This window comes from Bos javanicus, chromosome 10, assembly GCF_032452875.1.
Source record: "Bos javanicus breed banteng chromosome 10, ARS-OSU_banteng_1.0, whole genome shotgun sequence".
NCBI lineage: Eukaryota > Metazoa > Chordata > Mammalia > Artiodactyla > Bovidae > Bos > Bos javanicus.
The window spans coordinates 53,225,543-53,253,314 of record NC_083877.1 but is presented as its reverse complement, the minus strand read 5'-3'; the positions used below and the strand labels follow the sequence as shown (position 1 = coordinate 53,253,314).

Genomic DNA, 27,772 nt, shown 5'->3' with positions numbered 1-27,772 from the left:
AGGCTCTTTAGTTCCTCTTCACTTTCTGCCATTAAGTGGTATCATCCACATATCTGAGGTTGTTGATGTTTCTCCCACCTGTCTTGATTCCAGCTTGTAACTCATCCAGCCTGACATTTTTCATGATGTGCTCAGCATATAGATTAAACAAACAGGGTGACAGCAGACAGCCCTGCTGTACTCCTTTTTCAGTCTTGAACCAATCAGTTGTTTCATACAGGGTTTAACTGTTGCTTCTTGACCTGCATACAGGTTTCTCAGGAGACAGGTAAGATGGTCTGGTATTCCCACTTCTCTTAAGAGCTTTCCATAGTTTGTTAGTGATCCACACAGTCAAAGGCTTTGGCCTAGCCAATGAAACAGAGTAGATGTTTTTATGGAATTCCCTAGCTTTGTCTATGATCCAGCAAATATTGGCAATTTGATCTCTGGTTACTCTTTCTTTTCTAAACCCAGCTTGGACATCTGGAAGTTCTTGGTTCACATATGCTGAAGCCTAGCATGCAAGATTTTAAGCATGACCTTACTAGCATGGGAGATGAGTGCAACTGTCTGATGGTTATCACATTCTTTAGTAGTATCCTTCTTGGGAATTGAGATGAGGATTGACCTTTTCCAGTCCTGTGGACACTGCTTGGTCTTCCAGATTTACTGACATATTGAATGCAACATCTTGATGGCATCATCCTTTAGGGTTTTGAATAGTTCTACTGGAATTTGGTCACATTCACTAGCTTTATTAACAGCAGTGCTTCCTAAGCCCCACTTGACTTCATTCTCCAGAATGTCTGGCTCTGGGTTGCTGACCACACCATTGCAGTCATTTGGTTCATCTGGATCTTTTTTATACAGTTCTGTTGGGTATTCTTTCCTTCTCTTCTTGATCTCTTCAGCATCTACTAGGTCTTTACCATTTATGTCCTTTATTGTGCCCATCTTTGGGCACAGGGTCCCTTGATGTCTCCAGTTTTCCTGAAGAGATCTCCAATCTTGCCCCTTCTGTTGTTTTCTTCTAGTTTTATACTCTGTTCATTGAAGAAGACCTTCTTGTCTCTCTGTGCTGTTCTTTGGAAATCTGCATTTAGTTGGATATTCCTTTCCCTTTCTCCCTTGCTTTCCACTTCTTTCTTTAGCTATTTGTTAGGCCTCCTCAGATAACCACTTTGTCTTCTTGCTTTTCTTTTTCTTTGGGATGGTTTTGTTCACTGCCTCTTGTACAGTATTGTGGACCTCCTTCCATTGTTCTTCAGGCATACTGTTCACAAGTTCTTATCCCTTGAATATTTCTTACCTCCACTGCATATTCATCCATTCAGTTCAGTCACTAAGTCATGTCTGACTCTTTGCCACCCATGGACTGCAGCACCAGGCTTCCCTGTCCATCACCAACTCCCGGAGCTTGCTCAAACTCATGTCCATCGAGTTGGTGATATCATTCAACCATCTCATCCTCTGTTGTCCCTTTCTCCTCCTGCCTTCAATCTTTCCTACCATCAGGGTCTTTTCCAATGAGTCAGTTTTTCGCATCAGGTGGCCAAAGTATTGGAGCTTTAGCTCAGCATCAGTCCTCCTAATGAATATTCAAGACTGATTTCCTTTAGGTTTGACTGGTTTGATTTCCTTGCAGTCCAAGGGACTCTGAAGAGTCTTATTCAGCACCACAGTTCAGCTGGGAAAGATTGAGGGCAGAAGGAGAAACAGGAATCAGAGGATGAGATGGCTGGATAGCATCACTAATGCAATGGACACAAACCTGGGCAAACTCTGGGACATGGTGAGAGACAAAGAGGCTGGCATGTTACAAACTATGGGGTCACAAAGAGTCAGACACAACTGGGTGACTGAACAACAAAAACAACTATGTAATTCTTTTACAATTTAAACCATTGACTTAAAACTCTTCCTGCTGCTGCTGCTGCTGCTAAGTCGCTTCAGTCATGTCCGACTCTGTGCGACCCCATAGATGGCAGCCCACCAGGCTACCCCATCCCTGGGATTCTCCAGGCAAGAACACTGGAGTGGGTTGCCATTTCCTTCTCCAATGCATGAAAGTGAAAAGTGAAAGTGAAGTCACTCAGTCATGTCCGACTCTTCAGCGACCCCATGGACTGCAGCCCACCAGGCTCCTCCATCCATGGGATTTTCCAAGCAAGAGTACTGGAGTGGGGTGCCACTGCCTTCTCCTAAACTCTTCCTAAACATGTTATTTAGTAAGTTAGTCACATCATAAGAAAGTTTGACAATCTAAACACAACTCTATTCCATTTATAAAAATAACAACATCTTCCTCTCCTGCCATATTGAAATGCTACATTATTGGTGAAACTTTGTATGTCACATGAGAAACTGGGCTTTTGATATGACAGACCTATAACATTTCCTTTGATTGCACTTATTTTGCTCACTTGTCAATTCTGAAACCTTTAAAGGGGGAAAAAAAAAAAAGGCACACCAAAAAAATCTTAAAAAGATCCTCTAAAAGAGAGGAGAAAAAAATACTAAATAAAATGAACTGACCAAAAGTGATATAATTTGTTTCTGGAGTTAAGGTTGCACCCATAAGCTGAACTAGGATAAGTACATTAGTTCTCTAATACAATATGATCCTCTGTGGTCTATACTCTGAAAGACACAGTTGAAATGAAACCACAATAAAAAGAGGGAAATGACAAAGGTTTTGCTACCTATATTTATCGATTCTTCCTAAGACACACATAATATTTAAGAGTTCAAACTGAGGAAACTTGAACTGTTAAAAGAACTTTAGAAAGCTAAGTTCTGTCTAAAAACATTGGGTTTGACTTTAAGGAAAAATGGAGAAAAAGATCAATCAGAGTAAACTCACCAGCACTATTAGAAAAATGATTTAAAATATGTGTCTTACTACAAATGATGTACATCTGTAACATCATTTTGACAGACAAAACTTCTCAGCTTATCTGTGGTTTTACTATGGGGATGGATCTCAAACATCAGGAAAATTATAATGCAAAAAATTACATAAAAGAATAGTGTCTCTAATTACAATTGTGGATAATCTTTATACTCAAAAATTTGGCTTTCAGATTGAAGAGTTATTCTGAGTCATATTTGAGAATTGAGGCTATTCTGAAATCTACAAAAGAATCTACGTAATCTATGGTAAAATATGCTGCAAGATTCATATTCTTCAGAAATGTCTAATTTAGTACATCTATAAAAGTTTATTATCCTAAATACTCATAAATCCATAATTGATCATCAACTGCTTGCTGTTCTTCCATTTTCTTTTTTTTCTACAGAAAACTAAGGTAGGACCAGATTTTTAAAATAAACATATAAATCTCATTCAAAGTATCTTTTAAACAATGTTTCATACTCCTATTAAAAAAAGCTGAATGACAAACCACCAATAACCAAAAATGAAAAAGGTGCACTGAAGAAGGTTGGGGGATTTAGCAACTGAGAGGAAAGCAAAGTATAGAAAATATACAAAAGACAGAATGCAAAATTCAGAAATGAGAACCAGGCTAAGATTTAAAGTTTTAGAGGACTATAGTCAAATGTCTTGAACATGAAAGAACTCAAAGAATACTGTTCCAGGCTCTTTTTGAAGAAATTACTAAATGAACTTTAATCAAACAAGTGATCCCTAAAGGAACCATGACAAAAAGACTGGTGATGAACATTGAATCTATTTACTGTGGAAAAGGATTAAAACAAATACAAAAATAAGGTTAAGAATACTGAAAATGGTATATGTCCTTGACAATGGAAAAATGATATAACCAACAAATAAAAACTGAAAGGAAGTAAAAGGACAATAAATATGAGATCAAGAAAGTTCACAGATTGCTTCCACATGGTAGCAGCACATCAAGGAATATAATTTAGAATTACCAAATAAAGACGTATAGGTATGAGCATTTTTAATAGTACAAAGAAATACTACATTCAGAATGCTAATATTGACTAATACTGGTAGCAAAGGAAAAAGTATGAATGGGGTTAAGAATAGGAAATTTAAAGCTACTTTAATCCATTTTAACGGGAGAGAATGGCCATAAGAATAGAAGACTACTGGAATCATATAACATTCAAACTTGAAGGATGAGGATAAACATGAAAACAAACATACAACTTCTCTAAAAATCCAAACTACATACATATAAAGCAACCACAGAGTGAAAGAAAGAAAGATAACTCAACTTAGTTAAAAAAAATTGTGACAGAACCAAGATCAAAGAAACCTATCACATCGATGAAAATAAGGAAATTTAAATCAACTACTGAAACAAAAGATTTTCATGTAGGATTACTAAGGATTACAACTCTCTACTTAAAGCAAGAGGCGTGCTTAAAACAAAGCAACTCAGAAGGGTTGAAAATACCAATAAAAGGATAAACAAAGAATACATTAGGTAAATAGAAACCAGAAGAAAACAAAGGTTATGAGTCTAAAACGCGTCAAACTTTAAGACAAAAAAAGACACTTTATAAAAATCCTAAAGGATACGTTCACAGTATAGTTATAAAAGAGATTCATCTGTATCACAAACAGTATCAACAATCTTAAAAAAGAATTGCAATATACCAAAGAAAATATTGGTACTGAAAGATGTGGATTGAGATGTTATTTCTCAATCCATGACAGAGCAAGTAGACAAAAACTAAGTGAAGACACAGAAATCTAAATAATGTGATTAGTAATCTAGATCTGGTTGATAAATATCTAATTCCATACCCTAAAAAAGAACTAATATATCTGTCTTCAAGTTAAATAGCCCATACATTTGTCAAAAGGTGGTAAAAAGTATTTGAGAACTTGAGCTTACCCTTAAAGTTTTGAACATCAGTTACACCAACTAACTAGGTCTAAAACAATGATAAAAATGTCTATCTCAAAGAATTTTCTAGTTTCCTGGTGGTGCAGTGGATAAGAATCCACCTGATATTGTAGGGGACATGGGTTCAATCCCTGGTCCAGGAAGATTCCACATGGCACGCAGCAACTTAAGCCCATAAACAATAACCACTGAGCCTGCACTCTAGGACCCACGAGCCACAACGACTGAGCCTGTGTGCTCCAACTACTGAAGCCTGCACACCTGGAGCCTGTGCTCTGCAACAAGAAGCCACTGCAATGAAAAGTCTGCACATTGCAACTAGAGAGTAACCCCCACTCTCCACAACTAGAGAAAGCCCATGCACAGCAACAAAGAGCAGCCAAAGAAGATAGAGTATATGTTTAGTTTCTAAAAAAAAAGAAAACTAATTTTCTAAAGATTAAATGATGTTTTTAAAGCTTAGTAGTCTCTCCATGGTCTCAAATAAGTATATGGTTCTTATTATTATAGCATATTTGAATTATGTTTTAGGTATTTTTCATTGAAAGAAAACAATATTTCTGAGGCATAGTCATCTATTTATCTATTAAAAAAGCAAAATAAAATCATCTACAAATAATCTAAAAAACTTATTTTTTCAAAATGGAAACTACTATTACAAATTATTGTTTGTGTATAAAATACACAATCTAGAACATAAAAAGTCTTTGTAATTTTATACTTCCCTGAGCAAGATTTAGTGATTAGTCTGTAAGATTTTTTATGACATAAATATATCATAAATTATTCATATTACATTCAACTCAGTTCAATAATATGTCTTAGAGATATCTTCCCATTCAAGAGATTACATCCTTTTTAAAAAATATTGTATAGTGTTTTATTATAGAATATTATATGAAGTTGTGATTACTTCTAATATGAGTAATCACAAACAAGGGTATAATATGTTTTGGAAGTAAAGCTACATTTTGGAAAATAATTGCCAGTCTCACCAGGTACAAAATATATAATATGCTACAGCTTGTATAAGAAACAGAAATGAAATAAGAACATTTGTGTTCACTTGTTTATGCAGAAAGAAGACTAGGGAAGATTTAAAAACAAAAAAACTAATAACTATTATTTTCTTTGAGAGTCACACTGAAAACCAGGTAAATAAGAGACAAGGATAAGAGTTTTTACTTGTCTGCCCTGTACTTTTGAACTTTTAAATTTTGAATCATATATTACCTACTCAAATAATTAAAGATAACTAAAGAATTTACACTTTTCTTTTTTCCCCTATGTCCAAAATGCAAAACAAAACAAAACAAAACACCCAGATATCTCAAGATATTACATAAATAGTAAAATTGAAAGCATTTCTACAGGTTAATTCTCATATAAAAACAAAGCACAAAGTGCAATTATCATACAGTACATACTGCAAGCTAAAAGTAGTGACAGACCAAATACAGTTTTGTATGTAAATGAAGAGACAATGTTTGAATTTCTAAAGAAGTTCCTTTATTTTTTTCTACTTCTGTTTTTCATAAAATACTCCATCTCAAGAGATCTGTCAATCACTAAAACAGCAAGAATCTTTCCTGAGATATTTCTGTACCATTGCATCCTTCTTCCTTTTCTCCACATGATCTACACTGCCTTTTGTCTTGTCTCTTCTCTTTACCCCTTCCTTCCATTTATACCCAGCACAGAAGAGGAATACAGCCTATCTTTACACAGACATAGCAGGGTACTATAATACCTACTAAAATATTTTAAGTGAAGTGTTACCTAAACCTATTTCATTTGTACTTTGAAAATTTCTTAAACTCCAATTTCAGAAGCTTCTTGTATCAATAAGAATCTCAAATTAATTTATAATCATTACACAAACTATATTCTGGGCTGAGTTAAAACAATGACTTCATATGAAATGCTCTACCATTTGGAGTTTATGTCTGGGTGTTGAAATTAATGTAAAACTAAGATATTCATTGTGTAATGTGACATGCACATATTAGCATGAACAAAAAAGATAACTAAAGGAACTGTTAACTTATATGAAATACTGCATGCATGAGTGCTCAGTAGTGTCAGACTCTTCGCGACACCATCGACTATAGCCCGCCAGGCTGCTTTGCCCACAGGATTTTCCAGGAAGAATACTGGAATGGGTTGCCATTCCTTCTCCAGGGAATCTTCCCAATCCAGGGATCAAACCCACATTTCCTAAGTTTTCTGGTGGATTCTCTACCACTGAGCCACCTGGGAAGCCATTATATGAAACATTAAACACATTATAAAATGCCTATTTTTAAGAAGTTTCAACTATGCGTAAGGTAGTAAACAAGATATTTTGAATAATGCATTATTTTCATTTAAAATTAGAATATGATAAGTAGGCATAATATATATGAACTTGGTTTTTAAAATTTGATGACTCAGAAGAAATTTTTAAATCTTTTCCTGTGCTGTGCTTAGTCACTCGGTCACGTCCAACACTTTGCAACCTGATGGTCTGTAGCCCACCAGGCACCTCTGTTCATAGGAATTCTTCAGGCAAGAATACTGGAGTGGGTCGCCATGCCTTCCTCCAGGGGATCTTCATCTTACATGAAAACAATGATTATGAATATGAACTTCTACCTTATATGAAAATATTACAAGAATATTTATCTTAAGAGCTGAACAAATCATTATTTACTACAAATCAATCAGTATTTTTAAGGATTTACAAACCTTTTTAAAATTAAATTCTGAAAAATTTTACCTTCATGTGATTTTTCAAAGGATCCAAAAGATTGAAATGAATATTGCACTTTGGACAGGCTCTTGGAAAAGGTGTTCCATTTTTAGACTGATTTGATGAAGTATTTGAACCTAAAATAAATTCAAAATACATGTGATTCATCACTTTTTAACCTTCAATAACCACTATTAATCATTTGTACTACAATTTCTATAATTCATATATAATACTATAATTTCTTTATATATGCCACATTTCATATTTACCTTTTGATGACACAGCCTGGGGAGATGTCACTGAAAGAGATTTAACTGAAGAAAATACAGCTGAGGAATTTGTTCCAGAAACACCTTCACTGGGTTTAGACTTTTTTGGGTTAACACTGTTTACTTCAGAAGTAGAAGGACGTTTTGATAAAAATGAACTTTCATTCATACCTACAATGATTTAAATAGTGGAAAAATATTTTTAAAGTCTTCAGAATATTGCTTACAACTAAGTAAAAATACTTTGGAGCTAAATTAAAAAATACTTTGGAGTCAAATTAAAAGTAATATAATCAACATATCATACAAGTAACAATAAATAATGGCAAAAATTGATGTGATCTAAAGTTAGGGGATAAAAAGAAACTACAAAATATCTATTATATACAATATACACTCAAATAGTTCATAAAATACCTTTCAATGTGGGAAAATAATAAATACGGCTTCAAATAAATATATAAATAATGACTATGAAAGAAGGCAGAGCAAAATAAAATATGTCAAGCAAAAAAAAAACTTAAAACACAAAGCGTATGCCAAACTAAGTTCCCACAAATAAATTAACTTTAGATGCTTAAGTAAATGAGTTTGTTTTAAAAAAAAAATTTTAGAGAGACACTTCAGCAGCTTTTAACAACTTAAAATGTCTAATGAAAAGTTAGTTTTATCCACTTAACAAAGAGGTGGTCTACTCATGGCTTTCAAAAAACTCAACATTCAAAAATGAAGATCCTGGCACCTGATCCCATCACTTCATGGCAAATAGAGGGGGAAACAGTGGAAACTATGACAGACTTTTTTTTCTTGGGCTCCAAAATCACTGCAGATGGTGACTGCAGCTGTGAATTAAAAGATGCTTGCTTCTTGGAAGAAAAGCTATGACAAACCTAGACAGCATATTAATAAGCAGAGACAGTATTACTTTGCTGACAAAGGTCCATCTGGTCAAAGCTATGGTTTTTCCAGTAGTCATGTATGGATGTGAGAGTTGGACCATAAAGAAGGATGAACACCAAAGAACTGATGCTTTTGAACTGTGGTGCTGGAGAAAACTCTTGAGAGTCCCTTGGACTGCTAGGAGATCAAACCAGTCAATCCTAAAGGAAATCAATCCTGAATATTCATTAGAAGGACTGATGTTGCAGCTGAAGCTCCAATACTTTGGCCACCGGATGCAAAGAACTGACTCATTGAAAAGGACTGATGCTGGGAAAGATTGAAGGCAGGAGAAGAAGGGGACGACAGAGAAGGAGATGACTGGCTGGCATTACTGACTCAGTGGACATGAGTTTGAGCATGTTCTGGGAGATGGTGAAAGATAGGGAAGCCTGCCATGCTACAGTCTATGGGGTCGCAAAGAGTAGGACATGACTGAGTGACTAAACAATTCATGGCTTTAGGTTATATTGTCCATTTATTCTTACACACAAAGTTGAAATGGCTAATCTTGAATGATAAAACCTCACACATTCATGTGAAAGGGCTCATAATAGAGTTAGGATTATACAACGGTTTTAAATTTAGCTTCCCCAGAGCCTAAAGGGCTCTTCGTTAGGGAATATACTGGGTGTGTTTGACAGAGAGAGAAGCTGTGATTTTATATGCTATTTATTAGACTTTTGAATAAAATTTTGTTTTTATAAGGATTTCATTCCTAAGTGAAGTTTTATTTTGAAAACTATAACCTTAAAGCCTAAAGGACTGTAGCCTTAGAGGATTAGCAAGAGAAATGGAAATAGGCTATACGTAGGCTGAGTAAAAATTCTTTTTGAAAATAAAACACACTGTACTTGGTAACAAGGATTTTAAAACTGCACATATTTTAATGCTCTCACAACTGTACACTGAAAGTAGAAGCAAAAAATACTCCAGGCTTTCAAATCAGACAGGTTAAGTTCAAATCAAAGCCCTGTCACTGATAAGTTATGTATTCTTGGCTAATTTAATTAACTTCTCTGAGCCTCCGTTTCTTCTTTTGTAAAGTAAGAGTTATAACACCTTATTTTACCCAGTGCTTTATAGTGCATTTAAAAATAAAGCATGCAACACAGTATTTAGTATAAAGAAGGCATTTAATAATAAATGCAAGCTACTATCATTACTAAAAAAACCTTTCATATCTTAACTTTTAAGAGCAACCAACACAACATCTGGCACACAGAAAGCATTCAATAATAAAGGATAGTATCTTGTCATTACTGCTGCTGCTAAGTCGATTCAGTCGTGTCCAACTCTGTGCGACCCCATAGACGGTAGCCCACCAGGCTCCCCCGGTCCCTGGGATTCTCCAGGCAAGAACACTGGAGTGGGTTGCCATTTCCTTCTCCAACGCATGGAAGTGAAAAGTGAAAGTGAAGTTGCTCAGTCGTGTCCGACTCTAGCGACCCCATGGACTGCAGCCTACCAGGCTCCTCCGTCTATTGGATTTTCTAGGCAAAAGTACTGGAGTGGGGTGCCATTGCCTTATCCATTGTCATTATTAATAAGATATTTTATATCTTAACATACTTTAGAGGGCAAAAATTATTCTAACAGATTCATCTGTCTGCTTAATAAGGGAAAATATGCCCAGAAAACAAGGGTATTACAATACCTAGCTCCTCTGTTTCATCCTTTGAGATAACATAAAAATGATTTTTTTTTTTTTCTAACTTGAAAGCATGTGATTACTGATGGCTATTATAAGTACCTGGGAAAGCTTCTGTATAATCAGAGTAGCATTCTTGTGAGATGCTTAGGCTACTTGAAAAGTTAATGAATAGGGATATTTTGGATTAAAATTCTGATTATGTAACAGCTAGATAGTACAAACAGACTGTTTTATGATAAGAATTTTTTTAACACGAGAAACAAAATTACTCTGAATTTGAGAGTTTTAAATTCTGACCCTTTGACTTATCTCTGTTATCTTTGGCTATCATTATTTCCTACACTCAATAGCTCTATCTCTGCCAGTAAAAATTCTATTCTCATTCAAAATCAAACTCAAACTCAGTTCTTTCCAAACATCCATGATCACTTGACCTTGATCAGTTAATCATGCTAGAGAACATACACCTGTTACTATTCATAACAAATATTTGTTGTAGAGCCCTTTAAAGCTTACAAAGCATTTCACATTTTATTTATCTTAGTTGGTTTTCAGAAAGTCCTAAGTAAAAGAGAGCAAGAATTAAAATTGTATCTATAAATAGCTGATTGCAGGTCTGGAGAATCAATGCATTAAATAAGAAAAATAACATTTCCATTTCAATAATCTGAGAAAACTGAAGTGTGAAGACATGCTACAGACGACAAAAATCTTAATAGCAGCTTAACACTACAGCTTTAAGTCGCTCTGCAGTTTTAAAACGCTAGTAGAGCAGGAGTCATTGTTCTTACTTAGTCCCAAGTCATTTCAAGAACTCAGGTTTTTCTATAAATACAAGTCCATGTGTTTTGTGAAACCAGACTTAAGACAATAATTTTTCTCCTTATTTCTTCTGGTTATTACCTATTTTAGTAACTAGATTTCTAAAAATATGTAGGTGAAACACCCAAAGAAATGAACATCAACTAAATATTATATAAATGGAAAGACATTTTAGGTACTGATATTACTATAAAAATGGGGAAACGTTTCCTAAATTTTCCACGCTTATTAGTGAATAAGCCAAAAATTCCCCCAAATCTGTATTCAAATCACTATTTTAAATATTTGAAATATATCAAAATACTAGTATACAAAGCATAATTCCCTGTACAAAGAATTTTCAATTAGATAAAACTGTTTCATAACACACTACATTATTTAAGTTAATGAAGAACTTTGTTTTTTATAGTCACTAAATTGTGTCTGACTCTTTGCAACCCCAAGGACTGTAGCATGCCAGACTCCTCTGTTCTCCACTATCTCCCACAGTTTACTCAAATTTATGTCCACTGAGTCAGTGATGCTATCTCACCATCACATTCTTTGTTGTGCCATTCTCTTTTGCTTTCAATCTTTCCCAGCATCAAGGTCTTTTCCAATGACTCACTCTTCGCACCAGGTGGCCAAAATATTGGACCTTCAGCTTCAGCATCAGTCCTTCCAATAATATTCAGGGCTGATTTCCTTTAGGATTGACTGGTTTGCTTTCCTTACAGTACAAGAGACTCTCAAGAGGCTTCTCCAACACAATTCAAAAGCATCCGTTCTCAGCGCTCAACTTTCTATATGGTCCAACTCACACGTTCATACATGACTACAGGAAAAACCATGGTGTGCTGCAGTCTATGGAGTCACAAAGAGTCGGACACGATTGAGTGACTGAACTGAACTGAACAGGAAAAAACCATAGCTTTGACTATATAAACCTTTGGTGGCAAAGTGATGTCTCTGCTTTGTAATACAGTCTAGGTTTGTCATAGCTTTCAAGGAGCAAGCGTCTCTTAATTTCACGGCTGCACTCACTGTCCACAGTGATTTTAGAGCCCAAGAAAATAAAACCTTTCACTGCTTCCTTTTACCCCTTCTATTTGTCATGAAGTGATGGGATTGGACACCATGATCTTAGTTTCTTTGAATGTTGAGTTTCAAGCCAGCTTTTTCACTCTCCTGTTTCACCCTTAGCAAGAGGCTCTTTAGTTCCTTTTCACTTTCTGTCACTAGAGTGCTATCATCTGCATATCTGACGTAGTTGATATTTCTCCTGGCAAACTTGATTCCAACTTGTGTTTCATTCAGCCAGGCATTTTGCATGATGTACTCTGCATTTAAGTTAAAGAAGCACGGTGACAATACTCAGCCTTGTCATACTCCTTTTCCAATTTTGAATCAGTCAGCTGTTCCATGTCCAGTTGTGTTACTTCTTGACCCACATACAGATTTCTCCAAAGGCAGGTAAGGTGCTCTCGCATTCCCACCTCTTTAAGAATTCTCCATAGTTTGTTGTAATCCACACAGTCAAAGGCTTTTGCATAGTCAATGAAACAGAAGTAGCTGTTTTTCTGGAACTCCCTTGCCTTCTCCATGATCCACCCAATGTTGGCAATTTGATCTCTGGTTCTTCTGCCTCTTTGAAACCTAAGCTTGCACATCTGGAAGTTCTTGGTTCACGTACTATTGAAATCTAGCTGGAAGGATTTTTGACTATATCCTTGTTAGCATGTGAAAAGAGCACAACTGTACATCAGTTTGAGCATTCTTTGTCACTGCCCATCTTTGGGCTTGGAATGAAAACTAACCTTTTCCAGTCCTGTGGCCTCTGCTGAGTTTTCAAATTCGCTGGCAATATTGAGTGCAGCGCTTTAATAGGGTGAGCTTTTAGGATCTGAAATAGTAGAGCTGGATTTCCATCATTTTCACTAGCTTTGTTTGTAGTAATGCTTCTGAAGGCCCACTTGACTTCACACTCCAGGATGTTCAGCTCTAGGTGAGCGATCTATGGTTAACTACACCATGGTTAACTAGGTAATTAAGACTTTTTTGGTATACTTCTGTAGGTATTGCCACCTCTTCTTAATCACTTCTCTTTCTGTGAGGTCCTGACCGTTTCTGTCCTTTATCATGCCCATCCTTGCATGAAATGCTCCCTTGTAATCTCCAATTTTCCTGAAGAGATCTCTGGTCTCTCCCTATAGTTTTCCTCTATTTCTTGGCATTGTTCATTGAAAAAGGTCTTCTTGTCTCTCCTTGCTATTTTCTGGAACTCTGCATTCACTGCAGTATATCTTTAACTTTCACTTCTCTTCTTTCCTCAGATATCTGTTAAGCCTCCTCAGACAACCACTTTGCCTTCTTCCATTTCTTTCTCTTCGCGACAGTTTTGGTAAACTGCCACCTGTACAATACTATGAACCTTCGTCCATAGTTCTTCAGGCACTGTCTACCAGATCTAATCCCTTGAATCTATTCATCACCTCTGCTGTATAATCATAAGGGAGTTGATCCAGGCAAGAATAGTGGAGTGGGCTGCCATTTCCTCGTCCAGAGGTCTTCCCAGGGATCGAACCTGTGCCTCTTATGTCTCCTTCATTAGCAGGCAGGTTCTTTACCACTAGTGCTACTTGGGAATGCCCAAAACCTGAATGGCCTAGTTGTTTTCCCTACTTTCTTCAATTTAAGCCTGAATTTTGCACTAAGAAGCTCATGACCTAAGTCACAGTCAGCTCCAAGTCTTGTTTTTGCTGACTGTATACAGCTTCTCTATCTTTGGCTGCAAAGAACATAATCAATCTGATTTCAGTACCGACTATCTGGTGATGTCCACATGTAGAGTCATCTCTTGGGTTGCTGGAAAAGATGTTTGCTATGACCAGTACCTTCTCTTGACACTGTTAGCCTTCACCCTGCCTCATTTTGTACTCCCAGGCCAAACTTGCCTGTTACTCCAGGTATCTCTTGACTTCCTATTTTTGCATTCCAATCCTCTATGATGGAAAGGACATCTTTTTTTGGAGTTAGTTCTAGAAGTAGGTCTTCATTGAACTGGTCAACTTCAGCTTCACTGGCATCAGTGATTGGGGCACAGACTTGGATTACTGTGATGCTGAATGGCTTGCCTTGGAAACGAACTGAGATCATTCTGCTGTTTTGAAGACTGCACCCACATGCTACATTTCAGACTCTTGTTGACTATGAGGGCTACTCCATTTCTTCTAAGGGATTCTTGCCTGCAGAAGTAGTTATAATGGTCATCTGAATTAAATTTGCCCATTCCTGTCCATTTTAGTTCACTGATTCCTAGTATGTCAATGTTCACTCTTGCCATGTCCTGCTTGAACACATTTAATTTACCTTGAAACAATGGAGACAGTGACAGACTTTATTTTCTTGGGCTCCAAAATCACTGCAGATGGTGACTCCAGCCATGAAATTAAAAGATGCTTGCTCCCTGGAAGAAAAGCTATGACAAACCTGGACAGCATATTAAAAAGCAAGGACAATACTTTGCCGACAAAGGTCCATTTAGTCAAAGCTATAGTTTTTCCAGTAGTCATATGTGGATGGGAGAATTGGAGCATAAAGAAAGCTAAGTGCCAAAGAACTGAAGCTTTTGAACTGTGATGTTGGAGAAGACTCTTGAGAGTCCCTTCGAGTACAAGGAGATCCAACCAGTAATCCTAAAGGAAATAAGTCCTGAATATTCACTGGAAAGGCTGATGCTGAAACTGAAGCTTCAATATTTTGGCCACCTGATGGGAAGAACTAATTCAGTGGGAAAGACCCTGATGCTGGGAAAGAGTGAAGGCAGGAAGAGAAGGGGGATGACAGAGGATGATATGGTTGGATGGCATCACTGACTCAGTGGACATGAGTTTGAGCAAGCTCTAGGAAATGCTGCCGTCCATACAGTCACAAAGAATCAGACACGACTGAGTGACTGAACTGATTGAATTTACCTTGGTTCACAGACCTCACATTTCAGGTTCCTATGCAATGTTGTCCTTTACAGCATCAGACTTTACTGTCACCACTGGATATAACCACAACTGAGCCTTGTTTCCGCTCTGGCCCAGCCACTTCATTCTTTCTGGAGTTACAAGTAATTGCCCTCTGCTTTTACCCAGTAGCATATTGGACACTTTTATCATAGTATATAATAAAGGTAACTCTTCTTCAACAGGGAAACTTCATTACTCCTTTAATGGGCATTTACTGAGTACTGACTATAGAAGAATTTAGTGCAGCCACTTTATAACAGCACTCTATAATCGTACTTTACGTCTAAATCATTTATTGAATATAAACATACTAACCTAATTGAGAAATTATTAACTATAATCATATACTCTTCCATACTAGTAGCTACAGAACCTAATAAATATATCTTTTTACAGAGTATGTAGAGTATCAGAGAACTTCCTTAACTTAAAGAAATTACTTTGAAGATTTTTTACAAAAACAGAACTATAGATCAATGAAACAGGATAGAATGTCCAGAAATAAACCCACACACCTATTGTCAATTAATATACAACAAAGGAAGCAAGAATAGACAATGGAGAAAAGACAGTTTCTTCAGTAAGTAATGCTGGGAAAACTGGACAGCTATATGTAAAACAATGAAATTAGAACATTCTCTAACACCACATGAAAAAATAAACTCAAGGTGGATCAAAGACCTAAATGAAAGGCTGGACACTATAAAACTCAGAGGAAAACATAGGCAGAACACTCTTTGACATAATTCACAGCAATGTCTTTTTTGATCCACCTCCTTTGGTAATGAAAACAAACAAAACACAAGTGGGACCTCATTAAACTTAAAAGCTTCTGTCCAGCAAAAGAAACCATAAACAACATGAAAAGGTAACCAAGAGAATGGGAGAAAATATTTTTAAACAAACCAACAAACAAGGGATTTACCAATACCACAAATTATCAGAGAAATGCAAATCAAAACTACAAAGAGGTATCACCTCACACCAGTCAGAAAGGCCATCATCAAAAAGTCTACAAACTATAAATGCTAGAAAAGGTGTGAAGGAAACCCTCCTGCACTGTTGGTGGGAATGTAAATTGGTACAACCATTATGGAGAACGGTATTGAGGTTCCTTAAAAAACTCAAAACAGAGATACCATATGATCCAGTAACCCCATTCCTCAGCATGCTGCTGCTGCTAAGTCGCTTCAGTCGTGTCCGACTCTGTTCGACCCCATAGACGGCAGCCCACCAGGCTCCCCTGTCCCTGGGATTCTCCAGGCAAGAACACTGGAATGGGTTGCCATTGCCTTCTCCATTGTGTGAAAATGAAAGTGAAGTCGCTCTGTCACGTTCGACTCGTAGTGACCCCATGGACTACAGCCTACCAGGCTCCTCCATCCATGGGATTTTCCAGGCAAGAGTACTGGAGTGGCTTGCCATTGCCTTCTCCGATTCCTCGGCATATTACTGGAGAAAACCACACTTCAAATACATACATGCACCCGAATGTTCACTGCAGCACTATTTACTATAATTAAAACACTGAAGCAACCTAAATGTCCATCTACAGAGAAATGGATAAAGATGTGGTACATATATGCAATTGAATAGTAGCCATAAAAAGAACAAAAAAATGCCATTTACAGCAACATGAATGGACCTAGAGATTATCATGTTAAGTGAAGTAAGTCACACAAAGTCAAATATAAAATATCACTCATATGTGGAATATAATTTTTAAAAGATACAAATACATTTACTCACAAAACAGAAACAGACTTACAGATACTGAAAACAAACTAATGGCTACCAAAAGGGAATGTGGGGACAGAGAAATAAACCAGGAGCTTGGGATGAACACAAACACACTATTACATATACAACAGAAAACCAACAAGGACCTACTGTACAGCAGAGAGAATTTTACTCAGTATTGTGTGATAACCTATATGAGAAATGAATCTAAAAAAGAATGAATATATATAATGTATAACTGAATCAAGTTGTTATACACCTGAAAATAACATAACATTGTAAATCAACTATACTCCAATAAAACAAAGTAAAAATAAAATAAAAATTTTTCTCAGCCCACGTTTAATGCCAACTGAGAACAAGGTCAAAGCTGGTTAGCATACTAAATTAACAGGAAGAAAGATAACATTACTAATATACAATATATATTAATTAATTAATATATAAACGAATATAATATTACTAAATAAGATTTCATTTAAAACCACCAAAATGGCATTCAAGAATTGTTAGTGCCATTACACCTTACAATATGTGAAAAACTTAACATGAAGACACAGACCTCAAAACAGAAAGTCAATTTCATATGCTTATTCACCAAGTTTTCTTTTTCTAATTTTTTGAAAAAGTGCTGAAACCAACCTGTTATAGAAAGTGCTGGTCCTGCTTGGTAATGTGGTAATCCTGAATCTTGGGTCAAGTCAAACAGTAACTCTGAAGAATTATTAGAAACAACTCGTGATGAGTTCGTTACATAACCCTGTTAAAATATTTCAAAGGAAGAACATTACATGTAGTCAAACAAAGTTATAATTATTTTGCTTCACAAACTTGTAAAGGGAAATGTAACTGTATGCCAATATTATAAGAATAACCTTTAATGACTCCATTACTAATGAGCTAAAAAACACAAGGCAATTATTACTATTATGCCAAAATTAATATCTACTAAAACTGAAAGCAAGTTATTACTGCTGCTGCTGCTGCTGCTGCTAAGTCACTTCAGTCGTGTCCGACTCTGTGCGACCCCATAGACGGCAGCCCACCAGGCTCCCCGTCCCTGGGATTCTCCAGGCAAGAACACTGGAGTGGGTTGCCATTTCCTTCTCCAACACATGAAAGTGAAAAGTGAAAGCGAAGTTCTTCAGTCGTGTCCGACTCTTCAAGACCCCATGGACTACAGCCTACCAGGCTCCTCCATCCATGGCATTTTCCAGGCAAGAGTACTGGAGTGGGGCGCCACTGCCTTCTCCAAGTTATTACTGAGAGTTGGCTTATCCCTGACTAGCCAGTTACAATTAGGGAAAAATCCCAGCCTGATTTTTTTTCAAGGTCAAAGAAACATACAAACCCATTTTAAATCAGTAAGATTGATATACTTCAGAGAGTCACTAAAAATGTAGGATTCCTATCAAAGAGCAAATAACAGAGGTTATCAAAATCTTTGGGTAAAAGCAAGGAAAAAATAAGTAAACATACTGACCTAAGTACAATTTCAAAAGCTTCTATTCCTCTATAAACCCCATAGATAAAATATAAGGGCAAAAAAACTGGGAACTACTCTGTAGTACGGTGCATCAAGGTTAGGGATGAACACATCACATGGTACGAGTTTTGGAATCACTTTTATTGGCAAAATTTGTAAGCCAAGTCTCAGGAAGAGAAAGAATGAATCCCCCACTCTTCCCACCATCCTATGCAAAGTCATGCTGGGCCAGGCAATCTCCCATCTTATAGGGCAAATATACAAACTGTCAGAAGGATGAACAAATAAGAAAGCTAGGCACACAAGGTTTAGAATGGAAGCTGTTTATAGGAATGATCTGGGACATCTGCTCCATTTCTTGAGGCCTTAGGGCTCAAGGAAAGCTTCAGTCCTTCATCAGGGCAAAGGGTGGTCTCAGCAGGAAGATACCAAGAAAAGAAGAGTGAGAAGTATGAAAAGAATCATAACATAGTCAAACATCAGACAGTATAAATTTATACGTTAGCACAAAGATATAGGGTATGTAATAGTATAAAATACTAAATAGATTATTTAGTATTAATAAGGAATGCTCAAACTCCCACAGAGTTGGCAACTGGATGGAGAAGGCAATGGCAACCCACTCCAGTATTCTTGCCGGAAAGGTCCCATGGATGGAGGAGCCTGGTAGGCTGGAGTCCACGGGATCGCTAGGAGTCAGACACGACTGAGCAACTTCACTTTCACTTTTCACTTTCCTGCATTGGAGAAGGAAATGGCAACCCACTCCAGTATTCTTGCCTGGAGAACCCCAGGGACGGGAGAGCCGGGAGGGCTGCCATCTATGGGGTCGCACAGAGTCGGACACGACTGAAGCAACTTAGCAGCAGCAGCAGCAAACTACCACACAATTGCACTCATCTCACACGCTAGTAAAATAATGCTCAAAATTCTCCAAGCCAGCTTCAGCAGTACGTGAACTGTGAACTTCCAGATGTTCAAGCTGGTTTTAGAAAAGGCAGAGGAACCAGAGATCAAATTGCCAACATCTACTGGATCATCAAAAAAGCAAGAGAGTTCCAAAAAAACATCTATTTCTGCTTTATTGCCTATGCCAAAGCCTTCGACTGTGTGGATCACAATAAACTGTGGAAAATTCTGAAAGAGATGGGAATACCAGACCACCTGACCTGCCTCTTGAGAAACCTATATGCAGGTCAGGAAGAAACAGTTAGAACTGGACATGGAACAGCAGACTGGTTCCAAATAGGAAAAGGAGTACATCAAGGCTGTATATTGTCACCCTGCTTATTTAACTTACATGCAGAGTACATCATGAGAAACGCTGGGCTGGAAGAAGCACAAGCTGGAATCAAGACTGCTGGGAGAAATACCAATAACCTCAGATATGGAGATGACACCACCCTTATGGCAGAAAGTGAAGAGGAACTAAAAAAAGCCTCTTGATGAAAGTGAAAGTGGAGAGTGAAAAGTTGGCTTAAAGCTCAACATTCAGAAAACTAAGATCATGGCATCTGGTCCCATCACTTCATGGCAAATAGATGGAGAAACAGTGGAAACAGTGTCAGACTTTATTTTTGGGGGCTCCAAAATCACTGCAGATGGTGACTGCAGTTATGAAATTAAAAGACGCTTTCTCCTTGGAAGGAAAGTTATGACCAACCTAGATAGCATATTCAAAAGCAGAGACGTTACTTTGCCAACAAAGGTCCGTCTAGTCAAGGCTATGGTTTTTCCAGTGGTCATGTATGGATGTGAGTTCGACCATGAAGAAAGCTGAGCGCCTAAGTATTGATGCTTTTGAACTGTGGTGTTGGAGAAGACTCTTGAGAGTCCCTTGGACTGCAAGGAGATCCAACCAGTCCATTCTGAAGGAGATCAGCCCTGGGATTTCTTTGGAAAGAATGATGCTAAAGCTGAAACTCCAGTACTTTGTCCACCTCACTAGAAGAGTTGATTCATTGGAAAAGACTCTGATGCTGGGAGGGATTGGGGGCAGGAGGAGAAGGGGACGACGGAGGATGAGATGGCTGGATGGCATCACCGACTCGATGGACGTGAGTTTGAGTTAACTTCGGGAGTTGGTGATGGACAGGGAGGCCTGGTGTGCTGCAATTCATGGGGTCGCAAAGAGCTGGACATGACTGAGCGACTGAACTGAACTGAACTGAATCATGAAAAATATGGTCAATATAATTTAGATGTATATATGTACTCCAAAATTTTTATATATTAAATACACTGATACACACACAAAAAATAGATCCCAATGCTGTATATATAAGATCACCACTGAAGAGTGAGCTCTCATTAGAGTGATTTTTGGACTATTCTATGGGTCATAATATACAGCAAGTAAAAGCTCAAAGATTAACAAGACTTAAAGTCTAAAACAGAAAAAATCACTTTAAGAGAAAAATGGGCAAAGGACATAAACTGAGGCACTTCAAAAACAAAAAACAATGACCAATATATACAAAAACTATTTTTTTCAATTTAGCCAAAGAAATGCAAATAAAGACAATGGCAGTTAAACAGTACAAAATAACTGCTACTTCTCTTAAAAGTATCAAGCTCATAATAGACATAGAATAAGTAATTGTAGAAAAATATGAGGAGACTAAGAAGAAATAACAAACTGTAAGGTGTGATCCTAAACAGAATCCTGGGAATTAAAAAAAGACATTAATGAAAAAACTGGTAAAACTGAATAAGATCTGCAATTTAGTTATATTAAGTAAGATGACATCAATACAGGAAACTACTTTCCGTTAGGGGTATATTGTATTACTTTCCCTATAAATCTAAAATTAGTATGAATTAAAATTTATGAATTAAAAAATAATGAAAACACATACTACTGGCAAAATAGAGGCTATATTTAGGTATAACTTTTCTGCATGAAAATTTTGGCAGTAGCTATCAAAGGCTTTATATAAGTTCACATCCTTTTGTTCAACTATTTTCCTTTAAAATTTTATGGTACAGAAATGAAAATGCTTATTGGGTAATTATAGCATTTTTAACAGTAAAAATTAAAAATCTTTATGTCCAACAATGAAAGAATGGCTAAATAAAATGACAGACTATCATACAACCACTAATATCATGATTTTGAGAAAAAGCCAATGATACATTCTTAGTAGAATGTTCAGGGATAAAAGAGAATACGTATCTGGGTATACAGTCTGCTTCTGATTGATATGACCTACACTGTTTGCAGGTGAGAAAAAAAATCAAAGTACAGTATGCACTCGTCTCTCTTTCTAAATTTTCCCACCAAAATACACAGTATTTCAAAATAGAAACAGAAAGGTTTTGTTTGTTCTGTGCTTATAAATTAAGGTATAAATAAGTTTTAAGAATTTTGGTTTACTACTAACTTTTCTATTGAAACGGGTTTGTCCATAAAAAGTTACAGAAACAAAAATATGGGTGAAAGGAGTTAAAATATACAAGCTTCCAGTTATAAAATAATGAAAACATGACATTGAGCATGGTGACTGTGTTAATAACACTGTAGCGCATATGTGAAAGTTACTAAGACAGATCTTAGAATTTCTCATCACAAGAAAAAAATTCTATAATGACATATGGTGACAGACTAGAACCAGACTTACTGTGGTAGTCATTTCACAATATACACAAATTTTAAACCATTGTGCTGTACACTTCAAACTAATAGCATGTTGAACATCTGAAACCAATAGAATGTTGTACGTCAACTACACCTCAATAAAAATTTTTCTTAGTTTTGAAAAGACATAAGCCTTCCCTACCACACCCTTCACAAATGGCCAATCTGTCACTAAATAAATTATTACTGTTGTTTAAAAAAAAAAATTGTTATGGAAACAAGTACAGAAGTAACCAAAACCACTCTCAGAATTTAAGGCCTAAGAGGCAGATACCTGCATTTGAACCTTAATGTGTAATACAAAAAAAAATCAGTGATGCCACATTACTTAATTGCAACCAAACATGACATTGCTTCAACATAAATATTTTCTTCAAATATTTACACTTAAAAAGGTAAAACATTCACTTATATTTTCTAAAACAGTTAACAGAAGTATAAAGTTAATACTGTTAAATGCTTTCTTAGAAAACAACTCACAATTTCAGAGAGCAGGTACATATTATTCAACAATAACAGATTAAAATAATTATCTAACATAGAACTTTTAATGTCTTCTAAATAGTTCAGAAAGATCAACACAACTGGGCTCCAGAAGATCCACACATTTATTTAGCTACAAAACTTTGGGCAAGTCATTTCTGAACTTGAAGTTATTCACCTTTCACACTTAAAAAAAGCCATAAGTGTGCATGCTAGGTCACTTCAGGGGTGCCTGACTCTCTGCAACTCTATGGACTGTAGCCTGCCAGGATCCTCCATCCAAGGCATTCTCCAGGCAAGGATACTGGAGTGGGTTGTCATGCTCTCCTCCAGGTGATCCTTCCATCCCAGGGATCAAACCCTCCTCTCAAGTCTCCTTCATTGGCAGGGTTCTTTACCACTAGCACCGCCTGAAGTCACAGTCATATTTTAAATAAACCTGCACTTCAAGGCACCTTATATTATTAAAACAAGTAGTTGTCACACAGTACTAACAAAGACTTAATATTATATCCCATTTTATAAATAGGTAAACTGCTGCTGGTGCTGCTGCTGCTAAGTCGCTTCAGTCATCTGACTCTGTGCAACCCCATAGACGGCAGCCCACCAGGCTCCCCCGTCCCTGGGGTTCTCCAGGCAAGAACACTGGAGTGGGTTGCCATTTCCTTTTCCAGTGCATGAAAGTGCAAAGTGAAAGAAAGTGAAGTCACTCAGTTGTGTCCGACCCTTAGCAACCCCATGGACTGCAACCTACCAGGCTCCTCCATCCATGGTATTTTCCAGGCAAGAGTACTGGAGTGGCTTGCCACTGCCTTCTCCTAATGTTTACCTAATAAGTAAACTAATGAAAGGAGCAGTGACCCCACAAGAGACTGACCCAGACTTGCCCATTAGTGTCCAGGAGTCTCCAGCAGAGGCATGGGTCGGCAGTGACTGCTGCAAGGTTGGGGACACTAAGTGTAGCAGTGCATGCATGGGACCATTTGAAGGAGGTAGCCATTATCTTGGAGAAGGCAATGGCACCCCACTCCAGTACTCTTGCCTGGAAAATCCCATGGACGGAGGAGCCTGGTAGGCTGCAGTCCATGGGGTCGCTAAGAGTCGGACCGACTGAGCGACTTCACTTTCACTTTTCACTTTCATGCATTGGAGGAGAAAACGGCAACCCATTCCAGTGTTCTTGCCTGGAGAATCCCATGGACAGAGGAGCCTGGTGGGCTGCCATCTATGGGGTCGCACAGAGTCAGACACGACTGAAGTGCCTTAGCAGCAGCAGCAGCCATTATCTTCATTACCTCCACTGTAGTTTGGCCCCAGGTCAATTAACAGGGAGGGAACACAGTCCTGCCCTTCAACAGAAAATTGGATTAAAGATTTACTGAGCATGGCCCCGCCCATAAGAACAAAACCCAGTTTCCCCCTCAGTCAGTCTCTCCCATCAGAAAGCTTCAATAAGCCTCTTCTTCTTCTCCATTAGGGGGAAAACAGACTGAAAACCACAATCACCGAAAACTAAACAATCTGACCACATGGACCACAGCCTTGTCTAACTCAATGAAACTATAAGCCGTGCCCTGTAGCACGACCCAAGACAGATGGGTTATGGTGGAGAGTTCTGACAAAACGTGGCCCACGGGAGAAGGGAATGGCAAACCACTTCAGTATTCTTGCCTTGAGAACCTCATGAACAGTATGAAAAGTCAAAAAGATAGGACACTGAAAGATGAACTCCCCAGGTCAGTAGGTGCCCAATATGTTACTACAGATCACCGGAGAATTAACTCCAGAAAGAATGAAGGGATGGAGCCAAAGCAAAAACAACACCCAGTTGTGGATGTGACTGGTGATAGAAGCAAGGTCCGACACTGTAACGAGCAATATTGCATAGGAACCTGGAATGTTAGGTCCATGAATCAAGGCAAATTCGAAGTGGTCAACAGGAGATGGCAAGAGTGAATGTTCACATTCTAGGAATCAGTGAACTAAGATGGACTGGAATGGGTGAATTTAACTCCGATGACCATTATATCTACTATTGTGGGCAAGAATCCCTTAGAAGAAATGCTTATTTAACTTATATGCAGAGTACATCATGAGAAACGCTGGGCTGGATAAAACACAAGCTGGAATCAAGATTGCCAGGAGAAATATCAATAACCTCAGATATGCAGATGACACCACCCTTATGGCAGAAAGTGAAGAACTAAAGAGCCTCTTGATGAAAGTGAAAGAAGAGAGTGAAAAAGTTGGCTTAAAGCTCAACATTCAGAAAACTAAGATTATGGCATTCGGTCCCATCTCTTCATGGCAAATAGATGGGGAAAGAGGGGAAACGGTGACAGATTTTATTTTGGAGGGCTCCAAAATCACTGCAGATGGTGACTGAAGCCATGAAATTAAAAGATGCTAAAAAAAAATAAAATAAAATAAAAGATGCTTGCTCCTTGAAAGCAAAGTTATGTCCAACCTAGATAGCATATTCAAAAGCAGAGACATTACCTTGCCAACAAAGGTCTGTCTAGTCAAAGCTATGGTTTTTCTAGTATTCATGCATGGATGTGAGAGTTGGACTATAAAGAAAGCTGAGCGCCAAAGAATTGATGCTTTTGAACTGTGGTGTTGGAGAAGACTCTTGAGCGTCCCTTGGACAGCAAGGAGATCCAACCACGCCATCCTAAGGAAATCAGTCCTGAATATTCACTAAAGGACTGATGCTGAAGCTGAAACTCCAATACTTTGGCCACCTGATGCAAAGAACTGACTCATGTGAAAAGACCCCAATGCTGGGAAAGATTGATGGTGCGAGGAGAAGGGGACGACAGAGGATGAAATGGTTGGTTGACATCACCAACTCAATAGACATGATTCTGAGTAAACTCCGTGAGTTGGTGATGGACAGGAAGGTCTGGCGTGCTGCAGTCCATGGGGTTGCAAAGAGTCCATGAGTGACTGAACTGAACTGAAACTAATGTTAGGTGTGGTTACACAAGGTTCCCAATTCAATCCTACTTATTATTGATGGAGCTGTAATTAGAACCTGGGTCTGTTTAATTACAAAGCCTATGCCCTTAAGCTATATCACATTGACTTTTAAAATATAGTATATCCTCACTCCCTGAGATTTGAAAGAGATACAGAAGTATAAAGATATTACATGAAAAAGTAAAAATATACATATACAGAAAACATGACATAAAATGAAAAATTGTAATATATTTAACGCAGTGGCTTCTAAAATTCAGAGTAAGTTCCCTTACATAGGATTCTCAATTCATTCCAGAGTATGTAATATCTCTGTCATTCCTAACTGTGCACAATAGAATCACATAGAGTGTTTTTAAATGTATTATTTTTAAGACACATCCACCCAGACCAACTGACAAAATTTTTTAAAAAACTTCCCCAAGTTTGGGAACCGTGAATTGAGGTGTTTTGATTTAAAAACTATGCCTATAGGACTTCCCTGGTAGCTCAACTGTAAAGAATTCACCTGCCAGTCCAGGAGACACATGTTCGATCCCTGATCGGCGAAGATTCCACATGTCGTGGAGCAATTGTGCCTGTGCACCATAACTACTGAGCCTGTGTTCTAGAGCCTAGGAGCTGCAACTACCAAGCCCGTGCCAGAACTACTGGGGCCTACAGGCCCCAAAACCTGTGCTCCAAAAGAGAAACCACAGCAATGAGACACCAGCGGAGAATAGCCCCCTTTCACCACAACTAGAGAAAAGCTAAGGCAGCAATGAAGACCCAGCCCAGTGAAAAGTAAATAAAATTATTACAAAAAAAACAAAAACTATGCCTACGGATGTAAAATATTTTCAGCTAGAAAAAGCTCCAGTTTCTAACTTTTAACACCAAAGATACCACCCCTCACTGTTATTTTTTATTCTCCCTAAGTCCAATGTTGTGAAGATTTTTATATATCAAACTAAATTAAATAATAGTTTCTTTTTCTGATTTTCTATCCCTCAAATGCCAAACAGCTTATAATAAGTATGAGAAACTTTCCAAGTTAATTTGATTCTACTAATAACAAAGAATCTTTACATTTTAGGTAGCTTGCCATGTTAGGATCCAAGATTGAAAGTTAGCTCTCATTTTAGAAATGAAGAAAATGAGGCTGAGAGAAGTTTTGACAATGCTCTAGTTTTAAAAAAGGCAGAATCATCATTCAAGTCTCTTGGTTCAATATAAGTTTTCTAGACAACTAGTCCTGGACTCTTATCAGTATTATTATTTCAGAATGCTAAAACCACAGAAAAGATTTGGAGGCAGGGAGGGGAAGGTATTTGCCTAAAGATACTCTTACTTTTTATGATATATGACCTCTTCAAAACATAATTGGGAGCTGACTTTGTTTAGGCATAGATTTTCCTTTTCATGAATATAAAATTAAATTTAATAGGTCCTCTATGAAAGAAACATCTCAAAATATAAATTTTTTGTGGTAACAAATATGTGTAATTTACCTAATAGTAATATGAAATACAGGGAAAATGGATTATTCTAAAAATATTTAGATTCAATTCTGTTTTTGAACTTGAATATTTGTAATAAAATCTATAGGTGCTTCAGCAGTTGTTTCACTTATTGTAAAAAGAACAAATATTTTAGGGAAAATTTATTAATTCTGTAAGGCCAATGTCAAAGAGCTTATGATGGCATGAAAAAAACTACTGAGTTAATTCAACTCCAGTAGCAAAGAATCGTCAAATTTTGGGTAACTTTCTGTTTAAGGATTCTTAAGTCCTTGATTTCAGAACCCCTTCAAATATTTAAAATCAAAAGGTAGGTTATATCTACTGATATTTACCATATTACAGATTAAAACAGAAAATTTCAAAATAATAAACCCATTACAAATTAACATGAATAACATTTTTTTTTAAATGGCTATCTAGCAAACACAAAAGAATCAGAGAAAACAGTGGCACTGTTTTACATCTCTGCAAATATCCTTAATGTCTAGATTAATAAAAAACAGCTATACTCTCATAACTGCTTCTGCTTTCATTCTGTTAAAATGTTTTGGTTGAAGAATCAAGATACTCTGGTTTCATAAATATTAACAGCTAAAAAAGGGAGTATTTTAATAGCAAATTACAATAAATGTGTATATATTTCTTTGATACAATACCAAAACTCAACAGTCAGTATTTTCTTAAAGGTTTGCTGCAAAGTGGA

At 37.1% G+C, this 27,772-nt stretch overlaps 1 protein-coding gene across 9 annotated transcripts in view; it reads right to left on the bottom strand.

The window, feature by feature from the left end:
- Window positions 1-27,772, bottom strand: part of ZNF280D (zinc finger protein 280D) — a 129,589-nt gene that overhangs the window by 68,760 nt on the left and 33,057 nt on the right. For all 9 annotated transcript variants that reach the window (XM_061431184.1, XM_061431190.1, XM_061431192.1 and 6 more), the window contains 3 exons: window positions 17,622-17,739; window positions 7,830-8,000; window positions 7,585-7,694 (listed from right to left, as the gene is read on the bottom strand). In XM_061431184.1, coding sequence (XP_061287168.1) covers window positions 7,585-7,694; window positions 7,830-8,000; window positions 17,622-17,739 — 399 coding nt within the window. The remainder of the gene's footprint in view (window positions 1-7,584; window positions 7,695-7,829; window positions 8,001-17,621; window positions 17,740-27,772) is intronic.